Here is a 15,855-nt window from a genome sequence, read left to right as displayed (position 1 = left end):
CTCCTCGGACTTTGGGAGTGCAAGGGAAAATCAAGAAAGATGAGTCACCATCATCCAGGCCAGGGAGGAATAACTCTCCCCGGCTAAAGTTGGCACTAACATCATAAAGTCCCTTACTGGCAGCTCTGGAAGAGGTAAAGACCCAGACTCACAGGACTAGAGCCACAGCAGCAGCCTCTGCCCTTCCGGAAACCCCACCCGCTTCAGACTTGGTTCCTACCACGCCCCTCTTACCCTGTGCCCCAGAAGCCCGAAGACTACATTTCCCAGAATGCAACTAAAATCTCATTGCAGGGCGCCTATATGTGTCCGGGTGACGACATAAACCGGCGCGGTGTTTAGACTTTACTGATGTCGTGGCGCTCTGAGGCAAAAAGTTGTTTCTCTGAGGAGCCTTAGGACTGAAGCCGAGGTTGGGTGACCCTGGCCCTTTCCTACCCACTCTTCCTTGCCCTCCTTCCCCTCTCGTGGCAGGATGAGGCGTGCAGGCCTGGGTAAGAGCAGTGCTGAAGTTCGAAGTTTGGGGACCCGAGGACCTGCTGAACCGGGAGTAGGGGCGTGGGAGGAAAACTACCGGCCTTCTGTCAGTGACTTTGGAGTTCCAAAGCGAGTTGTTGGGTTCTTTGGAGAAGGTTCACATCATTTGTCCCAGTTACGAGCGGTTTCCTTAAGTTGAATTTAGACGAAAGTTTAAACCTATATGATACGTTGCACAGTGGTGAGTTGGTTAATAGTCTTAAGTTTTTCTTTCTCTATATGCTAGTTTTTGGGGAGTAGCCCTATTTCCCAAGCCTCGCCGTTTCCTTTGCTTTACTCATTCAGGATCTTACTACTACTACTACTACTACTACTACTACTACTACTACTACTACTATTACTACTACTACTACTACTACTACTATTACTACTACTACTACCATCACCTCCTCCTCCTCCTCCTCCTCCTCCTCCTCCTCCTCCTCCTCCTCCTCCTCCTCCTCCTCCTCCTCCTCCTCCTTCTCCTCCTCCTCCTCCTCCTCCTCTTTTTTAAAGAAGTGACATTTGGGGAGTGGGTATTAAGCTTTTAGCACAGCAATAACGATGTGTTAGTATGGTAACAGTGAGTTACAAAGGTTATGTGTCATTGCTAGCATTGCTAGAGTGCCTGTTGTGAAAGGTCTGGCGATTTACTTGGAACGTTTCTGAGCTAGACCTTGCCCTACTGCTAAGGCAATAGAAGATAGTTTTGATGACTTAACACTTGTTTTTGCCTTTATGGATCAGGGAAAGGAATAACCTAGTAATTACAGAAAGTAATTAGATTACTGTTTTCTGGTTCTGAAGTTCTTTCTCAATAATGTTTTAAAGAAGAAAGGGCAGAATACTTGAAAAAAGTGTATGAAATATTAAAAAGGATGTTGCCATTCTGTCATAAATTGGAATAATTAAAACAGTTTTAAAAAGTGTAATGTGTTTAAAGCCAGTAAATGGACACACACTTGAAATTAGGTAAGAAAAATAAATAAAGCCTCTTTTTCAACTCACAATTCACAGCTTGTTAGGATTTTTAATTTTATAAGAAGTTATACAATATTTATGACAGTGTGAAGACATAGTAGTATTTTTAGTAAGGTTGGTTGTAGGAATAGAATGAGCCACTGGAAAATAAGGGCAATGAAAGGTGTCAATAATATAGATATACAAGTTGCATGTGAAGGAATTTGTAAATTTAGCTGCACTCTTTGAAAGAAAGTAGTCCATCTCAACCTAACAAACTACTTTCAAACAAGATTAGTCACCTGTGCCTAAATTTTTCCATCACTAACAACATTAGACATTTATTGTGATATACCATGTGCTTCCCAAAGCTTCCAGTGTTACCAAGGGGAAGAAGACAAATTGCTTCTGAAGCAGATGACAAAATTATGATCCAAGGTGGTAACTTTTCATTCAGTACAAGTTAAGTTCAACAGATAGTGAATGCAGTAGCAATTTCATTATAAATGGCTCACTGTGTACCTCCTGAAGCCAGGGGAACTTGAAGGATGCCGGTGACAGTGACGATTGAGAGAAGTAAGTCCCAGGTGGGATGATTCAGAGTAGCCGTGAATGATGTGTACAAGAGATTGTAGTGAAGTCACCCTGAGTGAAGCTAGGACCCGGAGGCATTCCAGAGGTCTTGGTCTATTCAAGGAGTTTACACTTCGTCAGGCCAGTGACCTATTGGAATTTTGTTTGTGCATACTGTTTTTAATACATGCAAGTCACGGACTCGACAGTAGGTTTCTACCTCTGACTGAATGTGAGAATTACTCAGAAAGATGTTAAATTAGTTTTTCAATTAAATTAGAATCATCAGGCTTGAAATGCAGTGAGAAGAGGGGTAATTATTTGGTTAAGTATGTATCATTTAAATTGGTGTTAAATAATGAAGATTTTTAAAACTACCATAGTGTGTTGACCTGAATTTGAAATTTGAAAGAATGGTGAGTCTGATAGGCGTTCACATGTAAAACCTGCCACATTACACATGAGCTGTTAAATGAATCGACCTGATTATTGATAGAACCTGCTTCAAGGAAGCAGCACTTTTCAGAAATTACGTCAGCTGACGATGACCTTCAAGACTTGCCTTTCAACAGTTCTTTATAGTAGTAATTAATTCTCACTGAAAACTTAGGTCTCATTCATACTCAGGAATGGTAACTGTAGTATTTTATTTTAGCTTAGTTTGTTTCATTTTTCTGTTTGTGGGTGGAAGATGGTGCGAAGAAAGATCAAATTTGCAACTGCATTAAAAATTTCTGGATCAAAATTTAGTCACAGGGTTGGGGATTTAGCTCAGCGGTAGAGCGCTTGCCTAGCAAGCGCAAGGCTCTGGGTTCGGTCCCCAGCTCCGGAAAAAAAAGAAAATTAAAAAAAAATTTAGTCACTTTAATTAAAATGATTTAATCTCTGGACCTAATGAGATAATCTGTTAAAGAACAAAGTGGAAGAACTCTGAAATTAAATTTAAGATAGGCCAGAGAGTCAAAACAAAAGAAATAAAACAAAATAGCCATTAATTTTGGACAAATTCATTGATGAAATTGTCCAGTGATTAACTTCATCCAGAATTACTTACTGGACAATATGTCATACCTGGATCCTTAGTCACATAAAACAAGTTAAAGATCTTAGTACACAGTATATTTTAAGTGTTGGTTTTAGTTGGTGAGTGGGGAAAAATGATTATGCCCAGTCCGCCAGCTTTTAATCTGTTTGAAAATGTGTGGAGAAATTCAGGGAAAGCATGCTAGCCAGTATGTGTACAACAGTCCCCTCTGTTTGAAATCTTTAACATTTTGTTGTGGCTTTTGTACAGGGAGAAATATAGGCATCTGACACATAGAGAGTGCTCATTATATGCAAGAGCATAGAGAAGCATGAGACAAAGTTGGTTAACCGCAAAGGAAAATTGTCCTTTTTAGTTCATTTATAAGTATTTACATAAGTACTGTTGTGTGTGTGTGGGGGGGTGCCTGTGTGTTTATGGCGATCTAGAATGATCAATGAATAAATCTAGTTAATGCTCTTACAGTTCAATGTAGAGGTCAGTGTTGATGTTATATAGTCAGAGTTATAAGGATTCAAGAGTTTTGCTACTTCAATAAAATTAAATTGTGCTATGCTTTGAAAGAGTTTCTTATTCATGCACACATAACTAACTGTCCTTCAGCTACTAGATTATTGCTACCTACTCTGTCCACTGTTACTATGATTGTTCTTAGTATCAGTGCTACTGCATTTCTGTTTGAGCCCATGGTCACCTATAGCTTTAAGGGTATCTCTTTCTTCTGGCTTCCTATGTCACTAAAGAATATGCTTCCAACCATGGACAATCTAGTCCCTTTAATACATACTACACTCTTCGTTCTTCTGCAGTCCCAATATTGATTAAACCTTCCAGTTTTAGAACCATCCAACCATCCAACAGTGTGGCTTCTCAATGGCTGACGGAGACCAAGGAGCCGTTCTGTTGAGAGTCTCATATCTAGGAGGACAGAAGCTAATTCAGTATACTTCCATGGCCATGTTTATTCTCCAAGTGATACTGAATGATTTGGGTCACAGTTCTTTCATGGTTTCTCTTCATTGTTTATTCTAAAGGATCATTCTTCTTTACTAGGTAGCCTGCTTTCTTCCTTTACAGAGAAAATGATGGCATCAATTTATTAAGACTTGGTGAGGTGCCCTCAGTCCAAAACATTTCTGTATGGATTTGTTGCCTAATGTGTACTGTGTCCGTTGTTTCCCAGTGATTGCCAAGTACTATAGTAGACAGTAATCGACTCTTCCGGCTTCCACATCATCTCGAAAATAGATACACATATGGTAGCTTCTCAAATAGTGGTTGGAAGATGAGTGAACTTCTTGAGACTCTCAGCTAATGGTCTCTACAAGCCATTGTGTCTCTTCCTCAGGGTTTCACCTATGGCCCTCTCTTCACTTTGTTCTTTGGTTTACACCCTTTGCGTATTATAGGTAAAAGGTGCTAGGAAAAGTCTACCATCTTTCTGCCATGAGAACCCTCCCTCCACATTATCTTTTACCCTTTCTTCTTATAACCAAGTTTCTCTGATGGGTAGATGGTGCTATGTTTATGTCCTTTATTAAAACATTTCTAGTGTGCAACAAATGTCTTCCAAATATCCTTGTATATCTGTGCCTCTTTTAGTATTTTTTTAAGTAATCAATACATGGTCAATAAATATGTGTTGAAGAAAATGCATATTCAACTTAAAAGAGGATGTGAAAAGAATTGTAATATCTGGTTCTGAGTTTTACTAGTTGATTTGCAGTGTGCTATAATAGATACATGTGGTCTGCAATGCTGTCCGGGGGTCTTTTTCAGCATTTTTTAGCTACTAGGGTTTGAAAAGTAGCTTCTGTTTTTGCAGTCCTACATTGTGCCTCTGAACCTTGTAGGTGATGGAGCACCTCCTGGCGGCTATGGGAACTATGGTTATGCCAATAGTGGATATAATGCTTGTGAAGAAGAGAATGACAGACTCACTGAAAGTCTCAGAAGCAAAGTAACAGCTATAAAATCTGTAAGTACAGAGCCAGTGCCATTTTAACTCCTAGTTTTGAACTTATTGTCATCACAAGAAGGGATTCATTTCAAAATGGTACACTGAGCTCAAAGTGCACCAAAAGTTCAGACCATTCATTGAATAAGTTAGAAGATGTGGCAAGTTAAAAGATGTGGTACTTTTGCTTAATTTTGTTCCTCAAACCATACCTAGCAAGATCTAAATAAATCCATTATATGCAGTAGTTCCAACAGTTCCAGGCATACTTTCTGTATAATTTTAGGCTATAGACAATTCTAACTTGTTCTTTTCCCTCATTTGTTACTGTAATAAAGAAAAATTATTTAACCAGTCTAGACTTATAATCAAAGAAATGTCATATTTTGATTGGGAAATATTAAATGCATATGTGTGTATTTGACTTGGTCCTGTGGTACTAGTAAGTTGTGAAATGTAAGGAATATACAAGTAAATATATAAAAGAGAAAATAAAATGTGCTAGAATAAGAGAACCAGAGAATGTTAACAAGTAGGTTGAATATTGTAAGGAAGGGAGGAAGAAAATGTCACTGTTAGAAGGACAAGACATTTTTAATTTATTTTCCAATAATTTCACTTGTCAGAGCATTGGGGGATCCAGTGAAATAGCCCTTCCGGCTTGTCTGCTAGTGGCTTAAAATATAAAACTGACGTCTTTCTCACTTCCATCTTTGAGCCTCATTTGAATCTTGGCCCCTCCCATGCTTCCCTAGCATGGCCCTGACATTTATGTTCAGACCCGTGGGAGAACTCCTGGGCCTGTCTCAGCTCCTGCTGGTCTTCATAATGTTGTCATGGCTATTGGTAGAATTTGGTTAAAGTGCCTCCTGCCCTCTCAGAAGTCTTTGGATCCTCCTGTTATAAAACTCTTGTAGACTGATTGTTCTCTATGTTCTTCAGAGAATGGCCCGCCCGTCAGAGCTTCTCCCCAGCTTCTCCTGGATTTACAGCGAGACAAACGAGAAGTGTCCTTTGTACGCTGCATACCGCTATGCCCTTTTCCATGTTTGTAAAGGCTCAAACTGCCTTTGGTATTGTCACCTTCCTTCCTTCCTTCCTTCCTTCTTTCCTTCCTTCCTTCCTCCCTCCCTTCCTTCCTTCCTTCTTCCTTCCTTCCTTCCTTCCTTCCTTCTTCCTCCCTCCCTTCCTTCCTTCCTCCCTCCCTTCCTTCCTTCCTTCCTTCTTCCTTCCTTCCTTCCTCTCTTCCTTCCTCCCTTCCTCCCTCCCTTCCTCCCTCCCTTCCTTCCTTCCTTCCTTCCTTCTTCCTTCCTTCCTTCCTCCCTCCCTCCCTCCCTCCCTTCCTTCCTCCCTTCCTCCCTCCCTTCCTCCCTTCCTCCCTCCCTTCCTCCCTCCCTTCCTCCCTTCCTTCCTCCCTCCCTCCCTTCCTTCCTCCCTCCCTCCCTTCCTCCCTCCCTCCCTCCCTCCCTCCCTTCTTCCTTCCTTCCTCCCTCCCTCCCTCCCTTCCTTCCTCCCTCCCTCCCTCCCTCCCTCCCTTCAGGAAGATTGCCAGTGCTGGATCTGCCCCTCATGCTTTATCTTAGGACTACACCCGGCATCAACTCTTCTCTATAAAACAAAGATCATTTGTGAATTCAGTGTAGTTCCTTCTCGGCAGTACTGAGGAAACTTCTGTTAAAGGAATTATACAAATGATTTTAAAAGTATGTGTCATTGATTTCCATGGCAATGAACATACTACACACTTGTTAAGCATTCAGTAGAAGCCACATTGTCACATGTAATTGGTATTTAATATCAGTCTTTGGAAGGTTGTATTCAGGTTGTACTCAAAATTGGTTTTTGATATATGGTGTTATTTTCAAAGTCATCTTAATTAAAATGATTTAATCTATGGACCTAATGATGAAATCTGTTAAAAAGTTAAGTTACACATTGGGAAGAACATAGAATTGAATGTCTTAAACTACAAACAAGCAAGCAAACCCCTCTGTGGTTGACGAGTGTGATTCTTTGCTAGAGGAAAGAGGTGATGTTCCAGGGATTTTTGTCCTTGGCATGAGCAAGTTGGGTAGGTTGGGGTGTCTGCTGTATCATCTGTATCATCTGAGTGATGAATGTGGAGGAAAACCTCATAGCTGATCTCCATAATATTAGTATAACTTCATAAAAATATTATGTATGCTTTTCACACACATTAAATTTAGAAGGACCTTTATAGTTACTCACAAAGGGTTTCAGCAATTGTATTTAGTCGTGTGCATTAGAAGGGAAACCTTGGTGACTTTGTTATGTAAGTTATGAAGTTATGAAGTTATTTTGCATAGCAGCAGTAATTAATTTTACTATTGTTTGACATACTCAGACTCTTTCTATATAATATTAGGTTATACACAATACTAACTTTTAAGAAATTTGCAATTTATTATGTTAAATTAAAAGTTTAACATAATAAATCTAGACTGAAATTCAAATAAATGCCTTATTTTTAGGGGGACTATTAAATGTATATATCTGCATTTGAACTGGTCATGTGAGCACTTGTATTTGCTAAAATATAAGAAAGGAATCTATAGACGAATATTTTATATAATCATAAGTAAGTAAATAAATACACACACTACACACACAGAATAAATTATGCTGCAATTAGAGAGACAGGGAGAGAATGTTAACACAGGGGTCAATAATATTCAGAAGACAAGAGAAAAATGTTCATTGTTGGAAGGTGGGAAATTTTCCAATAATTTCACTGGACGCAGTATCAGGCGAAAGTGTTCCTTCCAGAATACAGCTTCATGAGAGATCATAAGCAGTAATGCATATGCTTCCTTCCTCACAGCTTTCCATTGAGATAGGCCATGAAGTCAAAAATCAAAATAAACTGTTAGCTGAAATGGTAAGTCATTAAAATTTTTAACTAAGAAATTTTCCCTAATGTTTTCAAAATTGTTCACCAGGGATAATGAATTTCCTTTTTAAAAACATTCTTGTTAACAACTCTATAGGATATATTTACATACTGTAACAATAGTTTATTGCATTTTCCAGCATTTCCTACAATGTATTTTGAGTCAACCAGCTCCCCAGCCCCTCACTCCTTATTTTCGTCCTGTTTAGAGTCAGACCCAGACATTACACATCCTGATGGATTCCGCTCCATTTTAATCTAACAAGTTTACAATTTCTATCAGATGTAATTTTTCATTGTTCTTGTCTAAGATATAAATAAAAAGTGAAGATTGAAGCCAGTGCATTTTATTTAACCCTGGGTTTAAAGCACTGTTAAAGTTTGAAGGCTAATGGATATTTTGAGTGTTCTTAGAAATCTTAATGGGTAGACCACTAGTAATTTATTAACCAAGCAATCAAAAAGCACTTTATATCCAACCAACTAAATGCTTTTCACTTAACAAACCCTTACTTCAGCTTTATTTCCTAAGGATTACTACTGAGCAAATCTACTGAACAAATTTGAGTAGCCGGGGTCCCTTTATTTCTAGGCTAAAACAAGCTCAAGAGCATGCGCTTTTTACCCTCAGCGCGGGCTTCCGTCATTAATTCTGACTTTGGATACCCAGCTTCTCTAGACCTTCCTTTGTTTCTTCACATGCATTCAGAAATGACTGAAAGCAAGTAAGACATTGAAAGCAGTGTTCTTTGAAAAATGGATATTCCTGTTCCTTTCTTCAAATAAGCTCATTCAGAATCTCATGGAGAGGAGCCCAGACACCATATATACTTTGTGAAAGCATCCAAGTGGTTCTGATACACTGACTCCTGTGACAAAGCAAAGATTTCAAGTGCATGAGTGTGTGAAGACTAAGCTCTGCAAAGCCCCATTGTGTTGGTTGCTTTCTCATCTCAGGGTATTGAAATTTTAATGCAAGTGCATTATTTCTAATCTGTGCTTAGTCTACTCATCTTAAAGACTTTCCTGACTCTGCTTTAATTTGGCATTTTCATATCTGTGTTTAAATCTTGTCTACTTGTTGCTTCATCAACATTATATTCTCTTAACACTGGGAAATTTTACCAGTTTTCAAACTTATGTGTCTAAACAAAGGCTCTGCCATCTTCTGTGCTAACCGTATTAAATTTTATATGAAGTTCTACTATGTAAACACTCACACATTTGACCTGGGAAAAATGGTGCCTTAACAGAAAGTGGACAAAACCTTGCTTAATAGCACACAAATTATTCACCATCATTGTTAATGGCTTTTCATCCATATGACTGCACTAAGAAAAAACTAAATCATTTATGCTTTTTAACTATGCATAACTGAGAGAAATGCTTATTGGGTAATGAAAGAGCCACTGAGAGAACTGCTTTATTCTCCATGAAGCGGTCAGGCTGATTTCCAAGCTAAGATACTTGAACTGATTAAATGCACAAGTTATCTTTAAAAATATGTACTAGTAACAATGTGTAAACTGTTTGAATATGCATGTTTAGAATCTTAGAATTTATTCCATTTTCCCTATTTTCTCATAGGATTCACAATTTGATTCTACAACTGGATTTCTAGGTAAAACCATGGGAAGACTGAAGATTTTGTCCAGAGGGAGCCAAACGAAATTGCTATGCTATATGATGCTGTTTTCATTGTTTGTCTTTTTTGTCATTTATTGGATTATTAAACTGAGGTGATGCAAGTTAGTGTGGGCTTTGAATTTATTGCAGTTAATGTCTTGGGGAACCACTTTGATAACCAGCATCTCAACATTCCTAATGGTCTTCTCCATTGAAGATTAGTAGAATTTTCCTCTTTCAGAAATCATACTATACCATGTAATGTTTTGAATACTGCTCCTTACTGACTGACTCATTATGACTCCTATTTTAAGGGGTATTTAATTTTCTTGAAGTCAGTGTGGCTATACCTATGTTGTTCCAGTGTTTTCCAGTCAGAGTAAATATGACTACCATACCCTGCTGTTACATAAATGTAACTTTTTAAAGCAAGTGGGAGAGCAGAAGAATGCCAGAGAACTTGGAATCAGCCTTTGAGGAGTGTTGCATGCTGGTAGAAAGCTCACTTCTGTTTGTTTGATGTCATCTTGTAATGAATGGCTCCTTTGCTTAGTACCATGTAGGGCCGTTTCTTTCCTCCTACAGTTTTCTTAAGTTAATCACATGGATTCTTTGTACTAGGACTTCCTTGAGTAAAGCTATTGACATATTTCTGCTGGAGCCTAATACACATGTGTATTAACATAGGCATTGTTTTATATTAATGATAAATTCTACTGGCTTGCTTTATGATAGTTTCTGATTTCTAGCTGCTTATGTGGTCCATTTGATTATTATTTGTGTCAGAATAATGTGACATTTATGATTGCTAAGCTCTGAGCAGAAAAGGAGTGCCCAAGAAAATTAATTGCCTTTGTTTTACTGTATGCTCAAATAAGTATTGAAAATATTCAGGCTTTGAACCCAGAGTTCATAGGATTGTTATTTAGCTCCATTTTATTTACTTACAGAAATCAAAACACAAGGTGGTTTTAAGTAAAAAAGCAAAAAGTACTAAAATATTGTAAAACATTCTGTGTTGCTCTTACTTTAGAAATTTGCCTATTTCTAGGTTCAAAAATAAACTTTACTAAAATATGTTTATGGCTTCAGTGTTGTATATTCTTGGCATAAAATTTAATATCCCAAAAGCTTAGATTCCAAACAAAGTGAATCAGAATTATTATTTGCGTTAAATCAGAACAAGTAAGACAGATTTGGCTGTAGCTTTAAAATCTTTAATTCTTTCTATTTCTACTCAAGAGTCTCTCCCTTTGGACTTGAATGAGTTTTCACTTTTTGCTCATTTGTACTTCTTTATCAGGTCTAGACCATTTGTTTGTTAGTTTGTTCTGGTTTTGGTGCACCATTTGGGCCTCAGTGTATGCTTAAAAACACTGAATCTGAATGCTGTGAAATGACCTGAAGAAACGGGGCTGAGGTGTAGCACTGATGACACTTAATGTCCTGAGTTATAGTCACCATTCCTTCTGCATCTGCTTGAGGTGTGTAGCCTCTTTTTCTTCCTCTGCAGAAAGGAAAGTGCCTGACCCACCATAGGAAGTGTTATCCATGCTCACACTCAATAACTGTCCATCCATTTCAAGGTCAGACCGTAGTCTGGTTTCAGATCTTGAGAAGCCCATATAACCTCTAAGCAGTTATTTTCATTAGGAGTTTAGAATGACTCATTGTTTCAAGACATTTTTAGCTGTCCTCTGCCAATTACATGACATTGTCACTTAAGATTCTGAAGCCACCATCAGTAATTTAGTTTGTAGTTGGTACTTATCGAGTGGAAACAGCAGAAACTACAACATCTGTCTATATAACACTTTTATTTTCATGGAGAACTGTGCCTGAGATTTCCTATCAAGCCTTTATCTCTATGTGCTAAGATACCAGAGGCAGGAAGTCCTCTGGAAGTACTGGCCTGCCAGGCTCCACTAAGGGTCCTTGGCCAGTGTTCTACTTCCTTTTGTTGGAAACTTTTAGGAAAAAGCCTTCCTGTGAATCAGATTTGGGGGTAAACTAAAATATGAAAAAGTTCTGTTTTTTCGTAATAGTATATAAACTCACCAGTTTATAAATAGTTTATAAACATCTGTATCTTTAAAAGATGTGCTATTTTAGAGAACTTGGCTGTAATCAGGGGATTGATGAACTACTCACATTATAATCTTTATTCACATTGTTTGAATGTTCTGAGACTAGAAAGTGTCTGGGTCGTGGGTAGGATACTACATATCTTTATTTTACATCATAAATTCAGAAGCATTGTCTAAAAGTTCCAAATGACAGTTTTTCCTAATACATGTAGTCACCTCAATACACTAGGTGCTGTTCTCTAGAAATACACCAAACACTTGCAGATAATAAAATGTAAATAAATAACATTTAAATTAAAATTAAAAAAATAACTTATTTTTATAGGTCTAATAGGCATATGAGTGGAAAGCGGTGAGCTATATGTTACTGATGTCATGTTAATTATTATGCATATTCTAGAATATTTGAGCTGAGAATAATTATGTCTGCTGTGCAATGTTTTGAGGCAGAGCTAGAGGCTTGAAGGTGAGAGCCCTGGTACTTGCATCCATGCAGGGCTTATGGTTCTAAAAAGCTGGCTTTTAATCTTCTTTAATGCTTCTATAGGTATTGAATTTACTTAGTGAGAAGGTGAAATAGTGCTTGGTATGGAGCTGGTCATCAATGCTGTCCTGGCAAGTTGAACTGCTTCACAGCTAAACCCAAACCATCAAAGTTACATGGCTCGACATGAAGCCCAGCTCTGCCCCTCATTCTGACTTCAAGCTTTAACCCCTGTATTTGTGAAACGGGTCAAAACCACATATTGAAGTAGTTCCCTCAGAAGCTTTCTGTGACAATTGAATGAAATCCCATATGAAATGGTCTAGCCTAAGGGCTTGGCATTGGATCCTTGTGGAGGTTCTTGGGATTCTCATGTGTCACACCACCTCACATGTGCTGATGGATTTGGGCTTTCTCTTTCCATTCTTCTGCCAGTAAGAAATGTGCCTTTTCTAGGACTCTTCTGGAATTTAGTTCATTGAGGTTCCTTTGCATCACTGGAAATCTGACGGAATTATGTTTTAATCCCCAGCTTCTTTTCAGTTACTAGAGTGAGAAGAGATCTTCCAACATTCTAGAAGCAAAGACATGGATGGCCTGAGAGAATTAGAGTTGCTGACTCGTGCAGTGCCAATTCGGGCCAGTCTTTGTTTAATCTTCAAGATGAGAGGAAAGTTAGGAATATGCAAACAAATCAAACATAGTAGGTCTGCCTTTAAAGTTTCTGTAAGGTTAGTTAATTATAACCTTTGAAAGTATAAGTGCTATTAAAAATGTAAGCACATTGTATATTTTAAGATTATATTATATATTCTACAGATTTTATGGCACTTGAAACCTAATGTTTTTAATGAACTACATCAATCTTGCAGGCCTCAACAAGTGTCAGTACTGTGCAATTTTATGTAGTTGGCATGTATGCGTATGTATTTTTTCCTGCTGTGCTTTCTCATGTATCCTGTGGTAATGTCTCATAAGAATGAACAGCTGACTCTATATAGATTCTTTGATGCCTGTAATGAATTTAGAAATGAGCAGAAACATCTTTTCAAAATTTATATAAAACTTGCTAATATAGAGAGATTTAAGTCATTGATTTATACTTTAAAATAATATAATTATTATTTTCTCCTGAATTTTATCAGTAATGAATGAGTAGAGCTAGAAGTAGATAACTTATTAGACTTCTGCATTATTTGGTAACCATTTGCTTTAGAGCACTCAGGATAAACTTCCTTTCCAGGAAATTAGATGAGTGTTAAATGCAATAGCATGTTTCAGAAAAATTATTGAGACAAAGTGCATTGGTTCCTGCAGATTTTATGCTTGGATGTTTAAAGGCCCTTCTAACATTTTAATTTCACACTTAAGCATTGAAAGATATTAAAGGCAAGTTGCTGGTCTTTACACACACACAAAACAATTATAAAGTGTATGACAGTGGAGAAGCCAGCTAAAGAGGCTCATACTATTAAATTAAAAGTCAATAATTAGTGGATTGTCTTCTGGATTATTGCATTAAAGACAAGCCAATTTCAGAGCACTGTGTGCTAGTCAACTTCATTAAACTCTTTACTTTGCACTTATTTCTCCTGACTAAATAGTTTGGGCTTAATTGTGTTATTTCTAAAATGGATTTTTAAATATTTTTTTATTTCTTCTCTCATATATTGCATCCTGACCACAGTTTCCTCTTTCTCCCTACCTCCCATCTCCTCGCACCCCCCTACCTCAACCTCGCCCCCACCTCACCCCACCTTCCCTATCCTCATTTTCCCTTCAGAAAAGGCAGGCCTCCCATGGATGTCAACCAAACATGGCATATCAAGCTTCAATAAGACTAGGCACTTTCCCCCAACCCAGTTGGGGGGGGGGGAGGGTCCTAAAAGAATCAGAGAAAGCCCAGCACCCACTGTTAGGCGTCCCACAAAAAGACCAAACCATAACATATATGCAGAAGACCTTGGCCAGATCTATAGACTCCCTGATTGTAGGTTTGATCTAGGTTAGCCCCTATGAGCCCTGGTTAGTTGATTCTGTGGGTTTTCTTGTGATGTCCTTGATTCCAACACTGGCTCCTTCAATTCTTCCTTCCCTCTTCTGCAGGATTCTCTTAAACTCCATCTAATGTTTGGCTGTGGGTTTCTGCATTTGCTTTCCTCAGTTGCTGGATGAAGCCTCGGATGATGATTATGCTAGGATCCTGTCTACAGGTGGAACAATAGCATTAGGAGATGATAATACCACCTCTTAATATAAATATATTTTCATAAATATTATAGAAGATGGCCAACTCAGCGTCCATATCCTCTATTACTAGGAATCTGTTGCGGTAAAAATTAAAAAAGCGAATGTTTTCTATCAGTTCCTGCAAGCCGGATCCATTTACTCTGGCTGCTACTCTGCCAGAGGGTCTGCCAGCCACCCTCTTCCAGCTGTCTCCCTTTTAGCCGCCCTCTCTGTGCGGTTCCCTAGGCGGTAGTTACCTTGTCTGACACACACACACACACACACACACACACACACACACACACACACACACACACACACACACACACACACACAATCTTGTTCTGCAGGCCCTGCGCATTCTCCCTCACCTCGGCAACCGAACCAGATGCTCCAACTGCCTCTCCGCCATTTCTTTCACATACTGTGTTCAAAGTTCCAGAAACTTCTAATTTAGCAATTAGATTTACACGTTAAATTCTCAATCCACAATTCATTGACACAATAAATTCACTGCCAATTGATAAAGATGTAAACCGCCCACCTAGACAAGATAAAATCAATCTCGTTCACCTAAATCTGAACCATCCTCCGTAGACTCCATCTTGCTCTCTCTCCTTCCTCCTCTCTCTTGCCTTACAAAATCCCTTTCCCCGCCCCACTCTCTACTGTCCAATCATGTACTGCCTTGACATCAACCTACACACACCCTCAGATTTTTGGGAATTTCTATTGCACTAGGTTTCTACCTCATCCCTAAGATGCCCCCAATTCCAGTTGTCTCTGCCAGTGCTCCCCTCCATCCTCCCTGCCCTTAAAGCCTCCTGTTTCCATTCCCACCTGCTTCCAGCCCTCCCATGATATTTCCCCTCCCCAGGATTCATGCATCCTTCACCCCTGCCTTTTGCCATCCTTGTTACTTAGTTGTTGGGGCTGAAGAAATTGCTTAGCAGTAAAAGTATACACTGCTGTTCTAGAAGACCTAGTTCAGGTCTCCCCACTCACGTTAACTCCAATGAGGATTTGATGCCTCTACTCCTGAGGGCACTTGTATTCATATGTACATTTCTGTAAGACACAATTTAAAATAACAAACGTTTGAAAATGTTTTTGTTGAATTAGCTTCAGAATAAAATCTTTGGCTCATACCAGTAAAGGGACCTTACATTGAATACCCGTGCTTTCTGTCAAGTATTCAGTGCCATGGGAGAAGCCGACACATGTTTGAGAAATAAGTTAAGGTTGGGATAATTGTTCCTGCCAGAGAACACATTTTTATTTTGTTATCTCTTACTAAAATTCCAGTACTGAGTTTCTGGTAGGCATGTAATTAAAAGGTGATTTGGTCAACAAAATAAATTTACAAGCTGAGTTTTAAACTTTGGATATTGGAAGAATAATATACCCATTAGACTAATTGAAGTACAAAATCTTTGCTAATTTAAATTTTTTTCCTTTATTTTTCTC

The 15,855-nt window shown here is 38.5% G+C and overlaps 1 protein-coding gene and 1 long non-coding RNA gene across 5 annotated transcripts in view; one reads left to right on the top strand and one right to left on the bottom strand.

Annotated features, from left to right (window-relative positions):
• The first annotated feature begins 394 nt into the window (after positions 1-394).
• On the top strand, positions 395-10,665 carry Bet1 (Bet1 golgi vesicular membrane trafficking protein). The gene is made up of 4 exons (NM_019251.2): positions 395-494; positions 4,948-5,072; positions 7,894-7,950; positions 9,550-10,665. The coding sequence occupies exons 1-4, from the start codon at positions 476-478 to the stop codon at positions 9,703-9,705; spliced, it is 357 nt and encodes a 118-aa protein (NP_062124.1). The 5' UTR covers positions 395-475; the 3' UTR covers positions 9,706-10,665.
• A 3,129-nt stretch (positions 10,666-13,794) lies between these two features.
• The window catches only part of LOC108350669 (uncharacterized), a 53,224-nt gene continuing 51,163 nt past the window's right edge, over positions 13,795-15,855 (bottom strand). Inside the window, exons 4-5 of one of the 4 annotated variants that reach the window (XR_010066091.1) lie at positions 15,394-15,456; positions 13,795-14,362 (exon numbers count right to left, since the gene is read on the bottom strand). This is a non-coding gene — a long non-coding RNA (uncharacterized LOC108350669). Of the gene's footprint in view, positions 14,367-15,393; positions 15,457-15,855 lie in introns of all 4 variants that reach the window. The other 3 variants (XR_010066090.1, XR_010066092.1, XR_005503440.2) reach the window with 3 other exon arrangements.

The sequence above is a fragment of the Rattus norvegicus genome, chromosome 4, assembly GCF_036323735.1.
Source record: "Rattus norvegicus strain BN/NHsdMcwi chromosome 4, GRCr8, whole genome shotgun sequence".
NCBI lineage: Eukaryota > Metazoa > Chordata > Mammalia > Rodentia > Muridae > Rattus > Rattus norvegicus.
Note: the sequence above shows the minus strand (reverse complement) of the source record. Positions and strands in the feature narration are given on the sequence as shown.